Genomic DNA, 22,286 nt, shown 5'->3' with positions numbered 1-22,286 from the left:
CTGTCCTTTTAGCTTGCTTTTGTTTTAGATGTGATTGTTAATAACTGTGAGTTTGCTGTCCTTTCACTGTTCATCTTTTTTATCTTCTTTTTCTTAGCTAAGTCCCTTTAACATTTCATATAATAAGGGCTTGGTGATGATGAACTTCTTGAATTTGATCTTATCTGAGAAGCACTTTATCTGCTCTTCCATTCTAAATGAAAGTTTTGCTGGACAGAGCAATCTTGGTTGTAGGTCTTTGGATTTCATGACTTGGAATACCTCTTTCCAGCCCCTTCTTGCCTGTAAGGTCTCTTTTGAAAAATCTGCTGACAGTCTGATGGGAACTCCTTTGTAGGTGACTGTTGCCTTAGCTCTTGCTGCTTCTAGGATTCTCTCTTTCATTTTAATCTTGGCTAGTGTAATGATGATGTGCCTTGGTGTGTTTCTTCTTGGGTCCAACTTCTTTGGGACTCTCTGAGCTTCCTGGATTTCCTGGAAGTCTATTGCCTTTGCCAGATTGGGGAAGTTCTCCTTTATTATTTGTTCAAATAAGTTTTCCACTGGTGGCTGTTCCTTTCCCCCTTCTGGTACCCCTATAATTCGGATGTTGGAGCATTTAAAGATGTCCTGGAGGTTCCTAAGTCTCTCCTCATTTTTTTGAATTCTTGTTTCTTCACTCTTTTCTGGTTGGTCATTTTTATCCTCCTTCTGGTCCACTCCTTTGATTTGAGTCCCAGTTGCCTTTCCATTACTCTTGGTTTCTTGTGCATTGCCATTCATTTCAATTAGTTTAGCCTTCATATGCTCCTCTAATTTGTGACTAAAATCAACCAGTTCTGTGAGCATCCTGATCACCAGTGTTTTGAACTGTGTATCTGAAAGTTTTGCCATTTCTTCATCACTTAGATTTATGGGCTCTGGGGCTTTGAGATCTTCTTGAGCCATTTTTGGTCTGTTCTCACCCATTAAGTATGAGGAGCAGAGCCTTAGGGGCGGGGCGGAGCCTCCAGGGCGGGTCGCCCAGTTGTGATGCTGTATGTGGTGGCGGGGTCAGAGTGGGGAAATGGCATCCCCCTCTCCTGCTTCCAGCTGCTGGGACCCACTCGGTCCCATCTCACTGCCCACTCCCTCGCCAGTCTATCTGCACAGGAATGCGCCAGCACCGTCAACCTGCCGCCCTTCACCCTCGCCGGATCCGCGGGTCACTCAACAGGTAGGCCCTTTGCAACCCCATGCCTGAGATCCGTGTGCCTGAGTCCATCTGACCAAGTTTTCCTGTGCAACCCCACTCAGCCAGCTGCTGGTTTCGCCCCTCTTACCAGTCAGGCTGAAGAGTTTGTTGTTATCGGACTTCTGAAAAGTTCAATTTTCTGTGTTCTGGCTGTGTTTTCTGTTGCTAATATTTTGTTGTCTCTAAACTTGGTTGTGTGAGAAAGCACGACGTCTCCACCTATGCCTCCATCTTGGTGGAAGTCCATGAGCATGTTTCTTAATCTCAACCTTTTTCCAATTCTTTTTTTCTCTAGAGGAATCTCCCTCCAATGAACCAAAACACTGTAGTCCAGGGTTCAAAGTCAATTCCATTGCACATGTAATGACAGGCAGGTGGGGGAAGGGCATTCAAATTATACAGTTAAGAAACAATATGAATGGCTTTATGCTGCTTGGTTGACTTGACACAATCTTTCCAAAGGTCCCTTATTGTAATTCTCCTCGGCTCTTCAGACCCTTTGGGTTGAGTTCTAATTATTTCATCATGTGTTAACCTCCAGTCTAACGTCAACTGTTGAATTTAGCCCTTTTCGTCTATGGAAGGTCAAAGTCCTTTTTAATGAGCACCAAATACACTCTCTTTGGCTTCTGGTAAAAACTGCTCTCCTGAGAGCCATGTGTCACATCAAGCAGACCACAGTCCTCCAGAACTCTACTCTTAGTCTACAGCTTTCATAAGACACCTGTTAGGGCAGCTGCCACCCTCAGTTTAACAGCTCTCCTACCCTCAGTTTAAAAAATACTAGTCTCACCCTGGCTGCTGTGGCTCAGTTGGTTGGAGCATTGTCCTGTAACTAGAAGGTTGCAAGTTTGATTCCCGGTCAGGGCACACACCTAGGTTACAGGATCCATCCCTGGTTCGGGTGCCTGTGATCTCCAGTCTGGGTACATATGGGAGGCAACCGATCGATGTTCCTCTCTCACATGGATGTTTCTCTCCCTTCCTCCCTCCATTCCTTTCTCTAAAACCAATGACAAAGTGTCCTTGAATGAGAATCAAAAAAAAAAAAACAACAACAAAAAGGAGTCTCTAATGTGTGGTTATTTTTCATCACTAATCATTTGAGGGACAGGAGGAGTTTTGTGGGGTTTTTTCCATTCCCTTAAAAAAAAAAAAAAACAGAAGGGAGAGTCTTTGGATTTATCCTGACAGGGACTTTGCTCTAAATTCTTGGTGCACAGTTCAGCCCAGAGGTAACATTGCAGCTTGACAGAACAATGGACTGGAACTGCCAGGAAAGCAGATAAGATCATGCTTCATTTCTTTTCTTTTCTTTTTTAAATTTTTATTTATTCATTTCTTTAGAGAGAGAGAGAGAGAGAAAGAAACGTTGATTGGCTATTCCACACATTTCCACATTCATTGGTTGATTCTTGTATGTGCCCTGACCAAGGGTCAAACCCACACCTTGGTGTACAGGGACAGCAGTCTACACCATGGCACTGCTCAGCCAGGGCCTCTTTCCCTTTTTTATTAAGTCATAATATTGTATTATACAAAAGAGTAGTAAAGGAAAATTAATTTCCAGAAGGCATATTGAAACAATTTATACCTCAAATTTTTATATTTGAATAGCCAATTCTAACTGTTGTTATATGGACTTCTCAATGACGTTCAAGCATGGTTAGTGATTTTTATTAAAAAAATATGGTACCTTGTATTGGTGATGTTCATGCTAATCCACAATATTTACTAAATTTCTATTAGAAGAGAGGAGAAACGCTGAATTCCCCATTTTCATGACAATTAAATATTACCACTAGAAATATATATATATATATATATATATATATATATATATATATATATATAGTGCTAAATGCCTGAATTTCCATGATACACCAGCCCCCCTCATCACACCCTCTTGCAATAGTGCTGAGGTCTTTATGTGGAATAAATCAACCAGGACTGGATTACAAATCTGCTTTATTACAAGTAGATAGTAGACACTGAGAATGATAAAGTAAGTGGAACACTGAACAGATAAAAGGCAAACAAAAAGTCAAGGGTGTGCCCACAGTGAATTTCAGAGGCGGGATTGGAACACCAGGCAGTCATGGAGATAGCAGCCTCACTGCCCCGCAGGGCCCTCCCGGTGCTGCTTTCCACCGATTAACGCCACACTGAACAACTGACAGGATGTCATCATCGAACACTCCCTCCAGCCGTGTATCCCAGCACCCAAGCTCCATTTAAATCATACTCCTACGTCTTCTCTCAGTCATGGTGAAATAATGAGAATAGTGTGAGGAACAGAAAGCAACAGATTGGTCCCAGCCCTCGGAGAGGCTGGTGGAACATGTGCGGATTAGTTCATACTTGGGATACTATTTTCCTGCATAGTCTTCATTATCCAGTCAACGTAGTTCTTCACTCGAGTGTAAATCCCATAGGTCCCACATTTGGGGCCCCAGGATACCAAGCCAGCTACGTAGAATTTGGGTTTCTCTTCACCGGGGATCTGCATAGCAAGGGCTCCACCACTGTCCCCCTCACAGCTATCAACACCTTTCTCGCCTCCGGCACAGATCATGTTGTCAGTGAAAACGTAGCTACTTATATCCTCATTCGGATTTTTGGGCTTCACCTCCTGGCACTCTCGTAAAGTAGCAATGGGTATATTTGCCCCTCTGAGCCGTATAACATGATCTCTGCGTTCTGTTCTGCCCCAGCCTGAGATCAGTCCCAGGAGATTCTTGGAGAGGTCGTATTTGGAGGAGTTGTCTGGCAGGCAGATGAGAGAGACCTTGGGTCCCAATTTCACTGGGTCTTTAAGCTGTATCAATGCAATGTCATTGTCAAAATTCTTTCGTGTGTCTGAGTTCTCCAGGAATTCCCAACCTGGATGAAAAATCACACGCTCAGCAGTGAGCATCTGGGCTTTTTTTAGTTGTTCTTGGTTCACATCGGTGGACCCAACATACATTGTGGGGTTCCTCTCCTTCTCCACAACATGGGCAGCTGTCAGCACCCAGCGCTCATCAATGAGGGCCCCACCAGCCCGAGGGCTTGAAATGAAGACTTGCCAGGGGAAATTTTCAATATGTGCAAATTCTCCTCCAAATATCTTTTGTTTTCCCATAAACATCTGAGTGGGGATGCCACAAACTAGGAAGGAATAAGAACAAGGTGGGCAGGGAGCAGGAAGTAAATTGCTAGTCTCCTACGAGTCCTCCAACCACTCGAAAACCTGCCAGACTTCAGAGTGTTCTAACACAATATTGCCAACCCTGTCTTTGGTCAACCCTCCCAATGGCTGACTCAATCTGAACCCACCTAAAGGACCAAAAGTCCCATGTTGCCAGTTTCATAAGCAGGCTCCGGGACAGAGTGTTTAGACCCGGGCCATGTGCGGGGTCAGGTATCACTATTATCCTGGCTTTGCCGGACAGCCTTCTTCTCCTCAACTCATCTTGCCTGTCTGCTACCCGTCATCTACATGATTGTCTCCACTTCAGCTAGGCCTGGTAGGCCCAGACTGTTAAGTCTTTTCCCAAGAGGATTACAGCTACTTTCAGAAGATGACCCCACTTACTCGCACCCGTGACTATGGTTTCCGCCCAAGCCTGAGCCCTGATTACCTGGAACACACTTTGGCAGCTCTATGCCCAGCAGCTCATTGACCCAGCTTCCATTCGCAGCGCAGTGATACTCCCCTGGAAGAGCACAAGGGACACAGGGCACGCTCACCACCACTTCTGTCTTCTGTCCCCCCGCCCACAGCTTTCATTCAGAGCCTCAGCTCCTCTGGGGTTTAGAAGGACATTACATCAAATAACTAGAAAAGAATCTTTAGAACATCTTCCAGATGATTTCTCTGGCCCCTCTCCTGCCTGGGAAGGGAAAGGAACCATCTCCAAAGCAGAAGGAAAAGGGTTATGGGAGATAGAGGTTGGGAAAGGGCTTCAAGAAGAGAAAGAAAATTAATTAACTAAAATTAAATTAAAAGCAATGAACTGGGACATATTGTGTCTCATCCAGTCCTTCCTCTAGCACTACCAAAGTCTTTCCACCAAGAAAGCCAGTCATCTTAGCACAGTGACTCGAAGCGGGAAGCATTACCCCTGGGGGCTCTACGGCAAATAATCGGCCCAACGCTGGGTCGCCACATGAAAATGGATATTGTAGGGGGACTCCTGCCACAGTTGCAAAGCTCTATGATTCACTATGAACCATTCTGTGGAACCTACCCTGCCCCTTTTTCTAAAGATTTTCTAAAGAAAATCTTTATCTTTAGAATAAACCAAGAGGATGAACAGAGTCCATCTCATCTCCTTCATTTTTCTCAAACTCTCTCCAACCCAGAAAGACTGTGCTATTTGCCCTCCAACGCTCTCACCCTTTCTCTTTTTCTCTCGTGTCAAAGAAACCTACCGCTTTCTTCGGTTTGCATGTAATAATATGGCTCATTACAAGTGTAGTGAACAACAGCACCAAACGCAGTATCTTCTGGTTCTTCAACTTTGCCATTCAGAATGGGGTCAGGGGAGCCACAGTCCACAGCTACAAGAGGAAGGCAAGAGAGCGATGGCTGGGATAGCCACTTCCTTTCAGGAAGCCATTGGTCCTTAGGCCAGTCCCATCCTCTCAGCCATGGCCTTAATCCCTTCCCCACTCCCACATCCATAATGAACCTGCAATGATTCTCCACACCAGCTTCTCTGTAGCCATGCTCTTCAATTGGCATCACTCAATTCCCCAGCCTACTGACTCCTGCCAATTAAGATAGCCCCTTCTCAAGCTACAGGGAGGAGCCTGGTTCTCCGTGGTTGAGGGAAGCCCCTAAAGAAGCCAGGAATAGACCTGCAAGGTGCCATTAATGACCAATCCCACAGCCTCTTATTTTTTAAAGAAACCTGCCAGCCTGGCCTGGGACCAGATCAGGGCTGGACATTCATGACTGGTTTCCCTTGAAAAACCCAACCCACTCTCATGAGCCTAATAACTAATCATACATCTGAATCTTGATCTTTCAATTCCCTTTGAGAGAGAGGGAAAAAAAACATTGAGACTTTTTTTCTCAACATTTGAAATACATACGTTCACAAACCAGTTTGGAATTACTCCACTTTCCATTGCTTTGACAAGTAGAATAGAAATGTGGCAAGCTGGCACTTCCCTAGAGAATGACAGATGTTACCATTAATTTACGAGGAGGTATATGGAAAATAAATCAAAAATGGAATCAATCTCTGGCCTTGGGTCAAGGAGGAATCCTCACCATGCAAACCCCGGAGACATCTTAGCAGAATGACACAAAGTACCCAGAGTTGGGGCTAAAAGAAAAGTTTGCCACAGCACAGCAGCTTCCCTTCTGCAGGAAGACGGAGGGCACAGAGAGAATGCCAGGCTGGCAAGGAGCTCTCCGACTCACAAGGAAGGACTAAGGATCCTGAGCTGTTCTGTTTATGGAGAAGGTGTTAAACCTTGCTTAGACGAGAACGTTCGATACATTCGGAACAACAGGACAATTCCAGGATGCTCATCCTCACCTAGGAGTCAGGGAGAAGCCCCTAATAATACTCTACCTGTACGACTTCAAACCCTTCCTGACAGGTTATCTTCACCACATCCTTGTACACATATTTTTCCTTCTCGGGCTCCCAAAAAGAATTGGCAGTGATTTCTTTAGGACAGGGGATTGCTTGGAAAGGACAGGAAAAAAAAAAAAAAGTTAACCAAATAATTGGATAATCTCTGTTCTATTTACACCATTCTCACACTTTACAAAATCATTCAGTCATTCTCAATCCCGATTCCTAACATTTCAATGTGGGGATGTCTAAAATAACATGGCATTACTAACTAACCACCCCCCCCCCCGAGCTGTCTGCCCTCATAGGTCCAGCTGAAGTATTCCTACATGTTGAGGCATTTCTAGTAACCACTGACAGGTTTAAGTCTTGCTGCAGAAGGGGAGTAATCAGGATATCCCTCCACACAACAACCTGCCTATTGTGCTTTTACTTTGTCCAGGGACTTCGTTACAACCAACCAAAGGATAACTTTCAGGTTACTTACGATCTCCATGATAACGAAGTTTCCAGCCCTTTTTTTGCCCTGTTTGGTCTGTTTGGAAGACTATATCAAGAACATTACTGTTGGTTTCAATCCTTAGCGGCCCAGGGAATCCATTTCCACAGTAAGGACCAAACTGCTGCTCTCTTGTAACAAACTGAAAGGACATGAAATGATAAAATCAGAAGAGAGCAAGATTTAAAAGAGGCAAAATGGAAAGAATAAAAGTAAGAGAGTTAAATAGAAATAATATAAAACAAAACAAAAGGGGAGAGAAAAGAAAGGGCAGAAAGAAGGATAGTTTGTCTTCAAGGAGAAATCTCTCCGTGGGAGTTAGGAGGAAAATTAATCACCCATCACGCACAACTAAACTGTCAGCGCAGTTGCCCTCCGAATCAGGCGGTTCCACGTCAAAATCTTCTCTCCGCACAGTCACCACCACTTGGAAACCCTCCTCCAACAGGATCTGATATTCACACCGTGAGTTCTCTGGGTACAGACTGGGATAATTGGGACTCGTGATCTCCCCAATCAGTTCAGTGAATACATCCCCACTGCAATTGACTAAGAGAGAAAAAGAGAAAGGGGGCATCAGATGTAGGCTCAAGCAAAGAAGCTTCTCTCTTGTTCTATGACTCCTCTTACGAACTGACAGTCCCTGACTGGAGCCCATGCACAGCAATTACACACCCAGCACATGTTAGCAGAGCTACCCAGGGCCTATTGGGCTTCTATCGCCTTGCTTATGATAGAGGCTTCTGCAGTATGGACAGCACCAGATAGACATCTGGTACTTCTTCACAGCCATCTATCTCCCCTTTCCAATTAGTTAACTTGTCTCTGTAATCTTGCCTTCCTCTACTCTTGAGGCTCCCCCTCAGGTAACTAAGAGTAGATGCCAAATCAAGGTCAAGGCTAATCAAAATCAGAAGAGTAGATAAAGCCCTTATTGAAGCCTTAAGCTATTCCAAATCCCAGGGACCATGTACCCCTCTCAATGCCAAACTCACCTCCACAATTTTTCATATCATCATGGAGGAAGTATTCGGGGGGGCAGGAGCAGAAGTAACCACCAATGAAGTTGTTGCAGAAGTGGCTACAAGGGACATCTGCAAAGTCCGTGCACTCATTTATATCTACAAAAGTAGAGAAACACTGAGGTCAAGGACAAAGACCTAGCAGGAAGAATGTGGTTAAACCCAAAACTACAAGGGCAAGAAAAAGTAAGAAAGGCTTGTTGCTTGAAGACTTTCATTGCAGGATGGTATTATTCTCTATTACTCCCCTGAGATGCGATTCCAGAGTCATATCCTACCGTCGCACAGCTCGCATTGCCAGAGACCTTTGACCTCTCTCACAAACAGAACATTTCTGCTCCAAAGAAAACACTCTGCAAGCTAAACATGTTGATATGTCCTCTGCAGGGAGGAACAATGACTACATTTATTATTTCGGATGATGTTTGCACTTCTTTCAAATCTAATCTATAGCTTGGCTTTACAAGATGTTCTGACTTTATTTTAGGTGTAGAGCACACAGAATTTGAAGGTTCGTTTGCCATATATTGAATGGGTTTGAATACTGCACATTCCCTGTGTGAGTCTTGGTAAGATATTTAACTTTCCTAGTCTTCCCTTTCCTTATCTTTAAATGAAGATAATAATGCCTGCTTGAAGAGTTGAGGTGAAGATTAAATTAATATACACAAAATTCCTAATACAGTGCCCATCTCCCATGGCTCTCAATAAATTACTGTTTATTATCTATTCTTAACATTATATCATCACCACTAAGATATGGTCATGTGCTTGAATTTCATAATAGCAACTCCTAGAGGGATCCAAGTCAAGTCTATACTTTGTAAGAGTTCTAAAGAGAATCTGTATTCACAGCATTGCTCAATGTCTACCCTGCTTCTAACCTCTTAGCCGGGTCAGTGAGTCAATAGAGAAGAGTGGGCCTTACCTACAGCAACATAGTATGCGGCAAACCCAGTGAAACGCTCTTCATTGGAGAAGTCTGACTTAAAGATCACCTGGAGTTTATTGTTTGGGACTTGGAACTCTTCCACAATTTGGGAACTGGGATTCTTGCTGGTCCTCTGTCCACAGATTTTCCCTTCTTCAAGGCCTCCTGACATTATCTGAGAGAAGCATCAAAGAGAAGCTAGGAAAGGGTCACAGTCTGATACAGAGGCGAGAGAAAGTGGGACAAAGAGAGCAGAACACATGCCACCTCACCGCTATGTGACTCCAATTCACTGTATGCCCGTGGCACTCCCTCCTGCATCCTTCTCATTTGACCCCCCGCCCACCCTGTAGGTGCTTGTATACTCTACCTGCACAGAGTCATATGAGCAGTTCTCTGACAGCTCCATGTCCATGTGGATGAAGTAGAGATGGATCCCATACCCTTCAGGAACTTCTATATCCCAAGACTTCTCTATGTCATTGGGGTATGCCTGAGGATAGTTAGGGGACAGGATCTCCCCATACATGGTAGGCTCAGCGTACACCCATGCCAAAAGGGAAAACAGCACAATGCACCTGGGAAAAAGGGCATACGAAGAGGTGGGTGACACAGGTACAGCAGACTCGTGCAGAGCTCCAGCATTTGTACAGGGAGGACGACAGCACATGGAGAAGAATCTTAGGTTGAAATAGAGCAAAAAGGCACAGATAAAACCAAATCCCAAGCTTCAGATCTGAGCTGTTTTCTTAAGAAGATAAAGAGACTGGACATGCGCATCCCTGTAGACTCGTGATCACTTACCACATCCTTGGCAATTCGTGCAGCGTGAGCTGGTGAGCAGCGTGTCTCTTGGGCCCGGTTCTGCGCACCTCTGGACTTTGGAGCTAAAGAGGTAGTAGGCCTATCTGTATTTGTCTAGCAAACACAGGCCCCTGCTTTGGTAGTAGAGGGTCACCTGGAACCAGGGTCCCCTCCGTAAGAATAACAACAGGTTAAACCGAGCCACATCCCTAATCATCACCATAGGACACCTGTCTTCTCACCCGCTTCCTGTTTCCACTTCCACTGATTTTCTAGGCTAAAATTAACCATACCTTCTCCCATTGCTTCTCTGGGCCTCATCCCAGTTTTTCTCCAAAAGAATGAGTACTGTCTCCCAGTCTTCTTCCCCCGCACCCTGACCCCCCACTCTAGCAGTCTCTCTCCTCTCCTCACAGAATAATATCCCCATTTACACTCCCATTTCCGGGAGTCCTTCCCTACTATGACCATTCACCTAGGACATTTTCTCTCTCCCCTTCTGACAATTAACCCCCCTATCACTTCAAACCAGCTCTCTTTACTATGCTCATTATTTTGTGCATATCTATGGATACTCCCAATGGCCGTGGATGGAGCAATGGGCTTCTTTCTCTAGAGGGAGGCGGTGGCCTTGGGAGAAGTGGTCTGAGACAGGGTTGGGTGGGAAAGGAGAAGAGGGGCAACTGACTTACAAGAATCATAAAAGAAAAACAAAAGTATTCCCTCAATTTTCTACATTAATTTTCCAGATTTTTTTTTTGCCCTTTACTAAAAAGATAAGATATCTTCCCACAGTTCCTAGAAAAGTTTTGCTAAATGTGAACCCTGAAAACACTGCTAGGCGGTGGGGTGACGTGAGGGTGGATGAGGTCATCCTAAGAGAAATAGGTTATCTATATTTTGTCTTCCTTTTATTCTGCTTTTTCCAGCCCTCCGTCTTTGCCTGAAACCTTCGTATGTGAAGTTTTCTGCCTTTCTTTTTTCCTTCATCAAAGCTCTGCTCTTTGTTTTTAAGGTTTTACCTTCAGAAGCTGATGGGAGCAAGTGGGTCAGTCCCCTCTCTTGCCAGTGGGCATGCTGGGCGACCCTGCCGGCTCCTGGGGAGAGAAGCACGGGGCCTGGACGCTCCCTCTGCAGGAACCTCTGCCGGCCTCCCTGTCTGGTTCTGTTCGTATGATTCTCTACTCCAGTGTGCATGTCTGAAATTCCCTGATCTAAACAAGAGGGGGCTGGGAGACCATGAGAAAGGAAAAGGGTAACTCAGCCTTGATCTTGGAGCTCCCTCTGCTTTTGAAACAAGAACTGCATACTTCTCTCAGGCCTGAGATTCCTCTGTCCAGGGTTACAGAGAGAGAAACAGGGAATGGGGAATTTCACCGATTGCCTAATGCTCTTTTTCAGCCAAAGGGTGTGTTAGAGTTTTCGGAGAAGTCAGCTGATTTGTGGGAAAAGGTGGGGATTAATACTGTGGGGAGAAAGCCAAACCCAGAAAGTCCAACCCTCCGGTTATATATGAATCATGAATTAAGGGAAAGTAGTTATCAGTAATGCAGCTCTTCTCTGCCTTTCAAACATATTTAATGGTTGGATAATGACGTACCCAGACCCAAGCTGGCATGGAATGATGATTTTACTTCTTCCTAAAATCCCCTCCTTATCTCCAAACATGTAAGTTCTATTCACCAATCAAGCCCCAGTTCAGATACAATCCAGAGTCCCTTATCCATAACCCCCCCGAGTATAGATACATTGCAAAATTCAGAATGTTAAGATTTTTAGAAAGACAGTGCAGTACATGGACCCAACATCAGGTAACGCCTCTTCCTCTCCCTCCCCTCAAGGGGCTGGGATCACAAATCATTATCAAACATGTCCGCAGCTATGCAGACTGACCTTCGTGGTCAGTAGAATAACTAAAATTATAATGTAGTTATAATTATATATTATATTTATAAATTATTCATAATTATAAATTACTTCACATCATCCCTGGCCAGGTAGCTCAGTTTATTAGAGTGTCATCCCTATGCACCAAGGTTGTGGGTTCGATCCCTGGTCAGAGCGCATACAAGCAATGAATGCACAAATATGTGGAACAACAAATTGATGTCTCTCTCTCTCTCAAAATCAATAAACTTTAAAAAAATTAAAAAATTACTTCACATCAGTTCAGGTCAGGTTTTGCTGCCCAATGAGTATCGGCGCCAAACTTGGGTGAAAAAAAAACAACAACTTTTTTTTTCAGAGCCTTTCGGTATTTAGAATTGCAGATAAGGGACTAAGGGAGGGTGAGCCTGCACAGCATCAGCACAAAGCCCTCTGGGATCTCCCAGCTCTCCTCTAGGTCCCTTATCACTTTCTATCCCAGTGACTTCATTCCACTGAATCTGAAACTTCCACGAATTGAAGATGCTCCCTTATTTTACATACCACTAGGAATAAAAAAGCTGTGAATCACACTATGGTGTACCACTGATTGTATGATGCATCCTAATTTCAGAAGTGTTAAAACGTGGGGGAAACCATGAGCCTGGGACCCCATGAAGCATGGTGTTTGTGTAGGTGCATTGCTTCTGGTTGACTCAGCACGGGGCCTGGAGTCGGGGACAGGGCCGTGCCCTATCTCTGATCCTCCCCAGTGGGGAGACCTTGGGCTCAATACCTAACTTCTTAGCATCTGCAGTTATAAAGTAAAGATAATATCAGTTCTGCCTACCTTATATAGCTGTCAGGAAGGACCTGATGAAACAATGAGAGCGAGAGACTTTGCAGACTATGTGATGCCAAATAAATGTAGCCACCAAAAGGGAAAGAATTATAAGCTGATCCAGTCTCCGGGGACAGGTTCTGGGTGTTATCCATCTTTGTATTCATACCATGTCAGGAAGTGTCATTCATATAGTCAATGGACAGATGGTCGTTCCTTTGCCTGCCCAGCGTTTGAACATCTTTACCACATTTGGGTACTTCCTCTTCGTGAGTCTGGGGAGCAAGGTCTGCCACCCAGGAGAAAAGATGTAAGTGCAAGAAATGTGTCCCAAGAGCATCCCAGGCACTCACACTTCATTCATCAAAGACATCTGCCTGGGCTTTAAATGCAGAGGGAGGGATGCCAAGGAGCAGGGACTACAGAACCTCTGGGGACAGTAGTGGCTGCAGCAGGATAGAGGACGAGGGTGTGCTTGCAAGCAGCATCCAGCATCCAGCCCCAGTGAATAAACATCACAGGCTGAAGTGTCTATGGCAAAGGCCAGAGCAGCAGAGCAGCCATGTTCTGACCATTGTTCCTGCCACGAAGCTTCCGTGCTTGGCTCTCCACCTCTTGGCATTTCTGTGAGCAATCCAGGATCCCTTTAATAAATTCTCCTTCTAAAATCTAGCAGAATTGGTCTCTGTTGCTTACAACTAAGAACAATGGCTGAGTACCTGCAAAATGATTGACTGAATGAATGAGCCAGATCATTTACTAATTGCTTTTAGCTGTGTGGCTAAGCAGGTACTTAATCTCTCTGAGCTCCAGCTTCATCACGTGCAAAATGGGAATAATATTACCTACCTCAAACATAGCTACCATTGTCAGGGCCTCCTCTGACCATGATTAAGTGAGATGATGTGTACTAAGCCTTCAGCATATATCTGGCACTCAGTAAGCCCTTAATGAATAAATAATAACCTCATCTCCAAATACCAACAGCAGCAACAGCAGCATCGTTCTCCTCAAGAGCTTCAGAGCACACTTCACTATACAGCTACAAAAAAGAGGGCATCTTACCAGTGTCCAGGATTTCTCCTCCTTTTACTTCTGAATTCAACACTTGCAAGAAAAATTACCTTCACGTGTGTTTTGTCTTCTCTTCTTTAATTTTGCCATACCAATGAAATATCGTATTTGTCTCTCTAAAGTTCAAGGAGACAAGGAATCACTCACAAAATGGCATCTCTGGACCCTGCTTCCTTCCCCAGTTCAGCAAGAACTCAAGACCAAACCTCTAACAGTGTGTAGAACAATTAATCGAGACCTCAACCAAGACTGGCGGTTGAAGGGCCTGTAGGGGGAGCTCTCACTCCCCACAGAGAGAACTCTTGCAACAGTCCTAACTTCTCTTCCTCCTTATAAAAAAGTCCCCTCTTCTTTGTTCTAGCGAACTTGCACAGGACTCGCCATGTCTGCATGTTCCCAATAATTTTCTCTTTTTCCCAAAGAAACCCTTTTTGCGGGAGGAGTATACTTTAAGTTCAATTATAAGTGACAGCTTTGAAAGAGCCCGGGCCATGTCACGTGATCAGCTGAGTATGGTGGGTAAAAACAACGTGGCTTACTGTCGCCCTCAGGGCCACCTGAAGCCCAGCTGACATGACAGTGCTGACACAGAGAGCAGAAATGAGAACCTTCCGTGTCAATGTGAAGTGAAACTGACACGCGTGTACATGGTGTGATTGGACACTTCGGAAAATAGTCGCCAGTGTTCTACACAGTCGTACTCACAATGTTGGGGTCTCTGAGGGGGCTGAGTAACAGCAGCTCTCTTCCCGATCCAAGTTCTAGAGAAACTGAGAAACAAAACAAAAGCAGCCAACAGAGGTCAAAATACTCTCTTTGATAGTAGTAACGGCCAAAATAGAGGAAATAGCCTTGTGTAAAAGCCAAATGGCGGTTAACTGAACCCCAGACTTAAACAGAATTTTCTTTCTAGATACAGACAACACTAGGCAAGGAGAGACCTGCCCGAACGGAGAACGCGTGCTTTCTGTAGAGCCCTCGAGGAGGAAGGGCCAGGCGGAGTGAGACACGTCTGGTTATTTTTCCTATTTACCAAAGCCAGCGAAGTCACCCTACCTCCCTGGGGCAATGGGAGTGATGAAATGGAGACTAACCAGGAGAGTCCTATAATGGACCTCCGCCCATCAGGAAAGATCTCTCAGAGATAGTAGAAACAACGTTCCCCTAACCTTCCCAAGGTCTTTCTTCTTTAACAAGATGCATAACAAGTTAGCACGCAATCTGCCAGGAAGCGGGCTGTGTCTCTGGGGGAGGAGATCAGGAATCTAACCACGGCGGTCTGCTGACCCTCACTCCTCTTTTGTCCTCCAGTACTGCTGGCCCAGGAGTCCCAATAACTGTATCACCTTGAAACTCACCCAGTGATTTTTTTAGGATGTTTCACTCTCCCGCCTGTGAACAAGCTACATGAATTCAAACTCAGATTTTCCAATTTCCTCCTAGGCCCTAAATGTAGAATGGAAATCTCCAATTTAGCACTCCCTTCCTTAACCATACACTCTCGGATGAAAGCTAGGGTAGCACATGCAGAACTCCGGCTTCCTTGCAGGAGGTAGTGCTAAAAAAAAAAAAAAATGTTAGGAGGAAGGAGGAGAATTCCACCCCTGCAACATACTATGTATAGAGACTGTTATCAAAAACGCTAAATATGAACAGGGCTTGTCAAAATACCGATTTATTTATTTTTCAGTAAAGCTAAAGAATGATAGTTTAGAGATCTAGTTTTTTCTGATGTAGAAAAATTAGAAGGAAAAAAGTGTAGCTACATCAGAATAACACAAAATGTAGGGGAAAAACAAAAGTAAATGTGGGAAAGGAGCAGTAACTACTATAGTCTGAATGTTAGTGTCCTTCCCAAATTCACGTTAGAAGCCTAAGACCCAATGTGAGGTGTTAGAAGGTGTTAGAAGGTCTTTGGGAAGTGATTAGGTTATGAGGGAGGTGTCCGCATGAATGTGATTACTGCTCTTATAAGTCCCACAGAGCCCTTCCGCTCATGAGAACACAACTAGAACTCTATGACCAGAAAGAGAGCCCCTCATACAGCCATGCTGACACCCTGATCGCAGACTCCCAGTGTCCAGCACTGTGCGACAAATATTCCTGTTGTTCATAAGCTACACCTAGTCTGTGGTATTTTGTTATAGCAGCCCAAATGGACAAAGACGGTAACAAAGTAAAGGCAATTTGAGGGACTACTTTTCCCCACCCCAAACACATAAGTAAATGTAAGCATGCTATGGCTTTTAAAGCACAAAGCACTATTTTAGGTGCTAGGCGAAATGCAAAAATGATACAGTCAGAACCGTAAGAGGCAGAGGAAGTTAAGCAGCATAACTATATAACAAAGGCCTCGGCAGTTGAAAGGAGAAAGATATTGCATCTGGCTAAGGAGAAATCAGAAAGGCTACATGGAAGACTTGAGATTTGAGAGGGGACTTGAATGGCTAGCGTTTCAACAGTGATCTTACTCTGCCTTCCCTTTTTCTGTCAATCACCCTACCATTTTCCAAACCATCCAAGTTCAAAAGCTAAGAACCCAAAAACACCAAGCAGAAAAAATATAAGCACCCCTATGTTGACAGCAGCATTATTTACAATAGCCAAGATCTGGAAACAGGCCAGGTGCCCATCAGTAGATGAGTGAATAAAAAAGCTGTGGTACATTTACACAGTGGAATACTACTTGGCCACATAACAGAAGGAACTCTTATCTTTTGTGACAGCAAGGATGGACCTGGAGATTACTCTGCTAAGTGAAATAAGCCATATGATCTCACTTTAATGTGGGATCTAAGGAACAAAATAAACTGATGAACAATATAGAACCAGAGGCCTGGATACATGGAACAGATGACAACTGTCAGAGGGAAGGGCGTGGAGGCGGACTGGATGAAGGAAGGTGAAGAGATTAGCCAAAGAACATATATGAATGACCCATAGACACGGACAACAATGTGGTGATGGCCAGAGGGAAGCGGGGGCAGGGGCTGGGTGGAGGTGACACAGGGTGGGGAAATGGAGACATCTGTAATAGTCCTAGCAGTAAAAATAAAGTTTAAAAACAAAAGCGTAGTTATCTTTAATTCTTCCTCTTCAATCCACTCCTCTGAGTCAGCATCTTATTACACCTCGTCTGGATAGACTGCCTTCAAAGTTCTCCCCTTCCTCCTCTCTCATCGCCCCTAACCTGTCCTATAAAATGAAAGCAAATCTTTCTTAATGACAACTATAATTATATTTTTTAACTTTAATGCCTTTCCTTTGTCTTCAGAATTAGATTAGAAGTGTAGTTCCTCCAAATATTTTATTTCTCACAAAGAAAACATCTGTGATGAGAGCTTATTGAAACCTCCAACACCGCTATGCTAATTTATTCACTCATCCATAGAACACCTGCTGAATGCCTTCTGTACGCTGGGGATCCAAACACAAATAAGAATCCCCAATACCCTCAAGAAACTTACTTTCTCCTAGGGGAGGTAGACAAAATTATGTGAAAGTCCTGTGACAGTGGTTGTAGTGCTCAAATTCTTTGACATTCCTATGCTGGCTCCCGCCCCTATATGTGGCTGAGGGCTTGTGACTGCTGCAACAAAAGAAAATTCAGTGAAAGTGACTCTGCATGACTCCCAAAGTTATGTTAGAAAAGGCCATCGCACACCCTCTGGTCCTCATGGCCATCACACTCCCGGACCCCAGCTGCCATGCGGTGGGGAAGCCCAGGCCACCTGAGAGGCCACGTGTAGATGTCCTGGTTGAGCTGCAGCTGTCAGTGAGCATCAACCTCAACACCAGGTCTGTGAGTGAGGAAGATTTCGAGGTGACTACATTCCCCCTCTGACTTCAAGAGGATGACACTCACCCTAAAAGAGCACTGCATAGCTGAGCCCAGTGACTGCCCCAAACCATGAGAGATAGCTAAGAAAAAAAGTGAGTATTGCTGTTTTCAGTCAGTAAGTTTGGGCGTGATTTCATTATTCAGCAACAGGTAATTGGAACAGTGGTAAAATTGGGCTGATACAGTAGTGCACAGGAAGGATTCTTATCCCAGATTTGGGCTGGGGGAGAGGCCAGGGAGATATCCTGGAGAGAAGAACTTCTGAGTTCTCCCAGTGTGTCTAAGCCAGGCCCGCCCATCCCCAGAAAACGTCTACTGCTTCACGATTTCCACAGGAAGCTGAGCAGGCTTCCCCACTACCCAGCCCAGTATGTACCCTGTCTCTGCTGTGAAACATTCAGATGGGAGACTCTGTTTTTGTTTTTTTAGTCCTCATCTGAGGACATACTTATGGATTTTAGAGAGAGAGACAGGAAGAGAAACATCAACAGGTTGGCTCTCATATGCACGCCAACCAGGGACCAAACCCGAAACCTAGGTGTGTGCCTTGACCAGGAATCAAACCCGTGACCTTTGGTTTACAGGATGATGCTGTGACCAACTGAGCCACACCAGCCAGGGCTGAGACTCTGGTCTTGAGCTCAAATACACACTTTGCATCATCTCACACTCTTTGCAACTCCCTAGGAAGAGCTGTGATCTGTTTTAAAATTTATCGGCTGCATTAGAGCACCTTAAGATCACTTTATAGGAAGCCCCATTTCCTGCTACTGTTCCCAAAGCTCTATGAACTGCATTCAGATTTTCTTTCCTTTTGAACATCCCCCCAGACTCCCTACATCAGCCCGGGGCATGTCTTCTACTTTAGCTCTTCATAGTGCACTAGCATCCTCAAGACTACAGTGATCTCTGAGCCTCCATTTCTATTCCCAAATGCCCTTGTTGCAGGTCCAGTGGGCCCTCGGTTCCCACAGGGAACTGGTTCCAGGACCTCTTGCAGATAACAAAATCCACCGACATTCAAGTCCCTTATATAAAATGGCATAGTATTTTGCACATAACCTACTACTCACCTCCTCCCGTATATTTTAAATTATCTCTAGATTACTTATAATACCTAAGGCAATGTAAATGCTATGTAAATAGTTGTTATATAGCACTGTTTAGGGATCACCTTTCTGGAATTTCTTAAATAGTTTTGATCCAGGCCTAGATGTGATACACATAACTTCTACTCATATTCCATTGGCTAGAACTCAACCACAAGGTCACACCTAACTGCAGGGTATGTGCCCAGATAATGCAGACCCCGGCTCGTGGGGTCCACCACATTATGGATGAAGCATGAGAAAATCTCATGGACTACGGAGTCCTGTGGAGGAAAAGGGACAGCATGGTTTTTCTGTCAAGGGGAGAAAAACCTTGGTCCTGGCCCGGACAGGCCTTTTTTTATTTTTCTGGGCACATTACATGATGTTCCTCATTTGCTATGCACAAGTTCACTTTAAGTGGTTACCTTTTACAGAAAACAAAGGAGCCAATGCCACTAATCACATCACAGAAGGATATTTGCAAATGAAATGCAAAAGTGGTTGAACCGGTTACACTCATCCTTGGAAGGTTTAGAATGGATTTTCAGGAGTTACTTTACAATAAGTGTTTTCTGCCTCAATTCAGGGTGAGGGAGTTTTAACAAAAGCAAATCTCAGAGTAGTCTAGGTACAATGCAGGCCTGATTCCCCACAGGAGAACCTATCCGTGGGTGTGGGTCCTGTGCATCAGAACTTGCTTTCCGCTGAGAGCTGGGCCCACAGAATGGTCTCCTACACCCAGAAAATGAGGAAATTAGGATTTGGTGAGCAGCTAGTAATCTCTGCCACAGCCCCCAAATATAACCCACAGTTCCCCAAGCTCTGGGTACAAATGGGGTCCCGCTAACATTTCTCTGGCTTTTCTCCTCTACTCCCTTATACAGGATCTCCAGCTCCATGGCAACTTCCTCGCTGTCCTGTGGGGACTGTAACGTCTCCCAGAAGGAACCTCCTGCTATTACATGGAAGCCCATTAAAGGCTAAAATTGCACAGCAATGCAACACGAGGAAAGTAACGTAAAGAGAAGAAAACACTTCCTCCTGTCTTTCTGGTTATTCCTCTTAGGGAGTACCAAGGCAGTGTGTCTTACAGAGTTTTCTGTGACATAATTCCTGCCTTTTTTTACATATAGCCTCCTGGATTCAGGTATGGATTCATTAGGGCTGAGGCTGTAACAGAACTCAGGTCCATGTACCTGCCACTATGAAAGCCAATACTGGAGAGGCAGGTGCTGATGTAAAGGAAAGTGGTTTATTTTCAGGTGCTGACAACCTGGAAGATGGAGGACTCTCGTCACAGAGCCCATCCCCTAGGAAGAGGGGAGACTCCTGTCTCAAACCTCATCTCCACATCTCAGTGCAGGCAGAGGTTTTTATAAGGAGGAAGAGAGGAACAGAACAAAGAGGTCAAGGGAGGGGATTAAAAAGTTCTCTACACGCACAAGCACAAACCACTCAGATAAGGCAAGTGATGGTCTGGTGTGCGTCATCTTGGTTTAGTCATCCTGACCTCATATCAACCTGGCTCCATGGTCAAAGGTCAGCAGATCTCCTGGAGCTGAGATGCCTGAAGGTCAGAGTCTAGATCTTTTGAGCAGTGAGTTCCCAGGGTTCTTATACAAACATGCTGTTTATCTACAAGCTGCCTATTAGAGTCAGCACTTACAGAAACAATGTCAAAAGAACAGTGGGGTGGGTTACAATTTCCCACCATTACAATTTGCCACTGTTACAAGGCGGAAACAAACTTGAGTGGCATGCACTGGGCAGTAATAAGAATTCAGTCTGTCAGTCAATAAACACTTATTGAGTACCTACTATTTTCTAGGCTCTGCCAAGCTCTGGATGTACAGTGTAAACAAAAAGGACATAGTCCTTCCCTCACCAAAGTCCCAATACAGTGTGGGAGACTCTCACTGCAACTCTAGCCCTGAGATTCTGTTGCTAAATTGAGCATATCACGCCCAGTTTCTTCTTCCCTTTGGGGGCCTTCTCTCCCAGGAGGTTCCTGGTGAAAATAGGTGACTAATACACCCACCTCAATTATTTCCCAGAGAGAGCCAGATACAGATGAGTCAGGCTGGGACAACCACCTTCAGCCTCCAGCTACACAGGTGAAGCCATCAGAAAGGATGAGGCCCCTCAGAGAAAATGTGTCAAAGCAGAGGCTATAAATGAATGGACTATGGCCAAACCTGGCCAGCAAATGTGTTTGGTTTGCCTTGTATAGTATTGGCCTACACAGCACGTTTTTAGATGTTCAATTAGTTGTCAACATTAAAAAACAGGATATACACACCCATATTTCTAGCTTCTTTTGAAGAAAACAGAATGTCTATCCTGTGGATCCACATGAGGTATATTCTATAAAGTTTTCTATAGTCTCTATCACTCCATATTGTCCCTGACTCTGAGGGCAATGCTTAGATGTCATTTGTCACTGTACTTTCCTTAAAGAAAGAGTAGAGGGAACTATGTTTACAGCCCTATATCTATCTACCAAAAGTGAGAAACTAAAAATAAAACAAGTTCACAGGATTGAGAAAAATGGAAGAGAACCTATTTCTTTATAGAAATAAAGAATATTCTTACCAGATTATTACAGAAAATGTCTCTGTTGAAAATACCATTACGACGAGAATAATGTGACCCACTCCACATTTTTACATTATCTGCCTGGCCTCTGTAGGTCCCGAAGCAGAGTGAGGGTCTGATATAAATGGGGGTGGAGGGATGTGGTTTAAGAAATGTAAATAGTCTTCATCCTTAATTCCAGGTATAAAGCCCCTAAAACCCTTAGAATTAAGAGTGTCTTTCTCTGATGAGGTGTGGCTCAGGTTTGTAGGTCATTGTCCTGCAAAGTGAGAGGTCACCAGTTTGATTCTTGGTCAGGGCACATGCCTGGGTTGTGGGTTTGGTCCTCAGTCAGGCAGTCAGGGCGTGTGAGAGACAACCAATCCATATTTCTCTCTCACATCAGTGTTTCTCTTCCTCTCTTTCTCCCCCCCCCTAAAAATAAATAAATAAAGCTCAAGAGTGTCTTTTGTCATTCATACGCACCTGTATTGATCTTATGCTAACGAGGTGGCTTAGGGCAGAACCCTAAATAGCCTCAGGATGGGGCTGAGCACCTGAAAAGCCAAAAGATTAGAGAGCTGAAATTCCAGCCCCTCCCACTGACTCTTGGGGAGCAGGATGGGCCTTTAAATCAAAGCTCTGTTAAGAATTCTTGAACAGGAGCTACCAGGTGGGTGAATGCGTGCAGGTGCTGTTAGGGTGTCCTCAGAGAGCGCATGGAAGCCCCACGCCCTTCCCACAGGCCATGGCCTGGGCCTGGCTTTCGTCTGACTGTTCCTGAGTTATAGTCTTCTATAATAAATCAGTAATCTAGTGAGAAAAAACCCTCTTGAACAAGGAGATTTGATGAGCTCCTGGGATGGTGGCATGCCCACTCCAGTGCCATGGGGACAGAAGCTTCTGTGCTCAGAACTCTTGCTCTCTGTACCTCTCCATCTGTTCGTTCATCTG

General features: G+C 44.6%; 1 protein-coding gene and 1 long non-coding RNA gene across 4 annotated transcripts; both read right to left on the bottom strand.

Annotated features, from left to right (window-relative positions):
* Window positions 1–3,164: 3,164 nt before the first annotated feature.
* On the bottom strand, window positions 3,165–11,239 carry C1S (complement C1s). Of its 3 annotated transcripts, none has more exons than XM_037167840.2 (12): window positions 11,068–11,239; window positions 10,046–10,215; window positions 9,612–9,819; window positions 9,239–9,416; window positions 8,284–8,409; window positions 7,638–7,837; window positions 7,277–7,430; window positions 6,784–6,899; window positions 6,296–6,374; window positions 5,630–5,758; window positions 4,837–4,911; window positions 3,165–4,363 (listed from the first exon to the last, which is right to left on the bottom strand). In XM_037167840.2, the coding sequence occupies exons 2-12, from the start codon at window positions 10,048–10,050 to the stop codon at window positions 3,564–3,566; spliced, it is 2,070 nt and encodes a 689-aa protein (XP_037023735.2). In that variant the 5' UTR covers window positions 10,051–10,215; window positions 11,068–11,239; the 3' UTR covers window positions 3,165–3,563. The 3 variants fall into 3 exon arrangements, with proteins under 3 accessions (XP_037023735.2, XP_037023737.2, XP_037023734.2); XM_037167842.2 differs by having other exon boundaries at window positions 10,046–10,199; XM_037167839.2 differs by having other exon boundaries at window positions 10,046–10,128.
* A 1,527-nt stretch (window positions 11,240–12,766) lies between these two features.
* Window positions 12,767–14,588, bottom strand: LOC128626899 (uncharacterized). Its single transcript, XR_008391007.1, has 3 exons — window positions 14,532–14,588; window positions 13,818–13,942; window positions 12,767–13,041 (listed from the first exon to the last, which is right to left on the bottom strand). It is a non-coding gene; the product is annotated as an uncharacterized LOC128626899 (long non-coding RNA).
* Between the last annotated feature and the right edge of the window lie 7,698 nt (window positions 14,589–22,286).

The sequence above is a fragment of the Artibeus jamaicensis genome, unplaced genomic scaffold (genome assembly GCF_021234435.1).
Source record: "Artibeus jamaicensis isolate MK-2021 breed Jamaican fruit bat unplaced genomic scaffold, CSHL_Jam_final contig_233, whole genome shotgun sequence".
Classification (NCBI taxonomy): domain Eukaryota; kingdom Metazoa; phylum Chordata; class Mammalia; order Chiroptera; family Phyllostomidae; genus Artibeus; species Artibeus jamaicensis.
The sequence above is the reverse complement of the archived record's forward strand: the minus strand, read 5'-3'. Positions and strand labels throughout refer to the sequence as shown.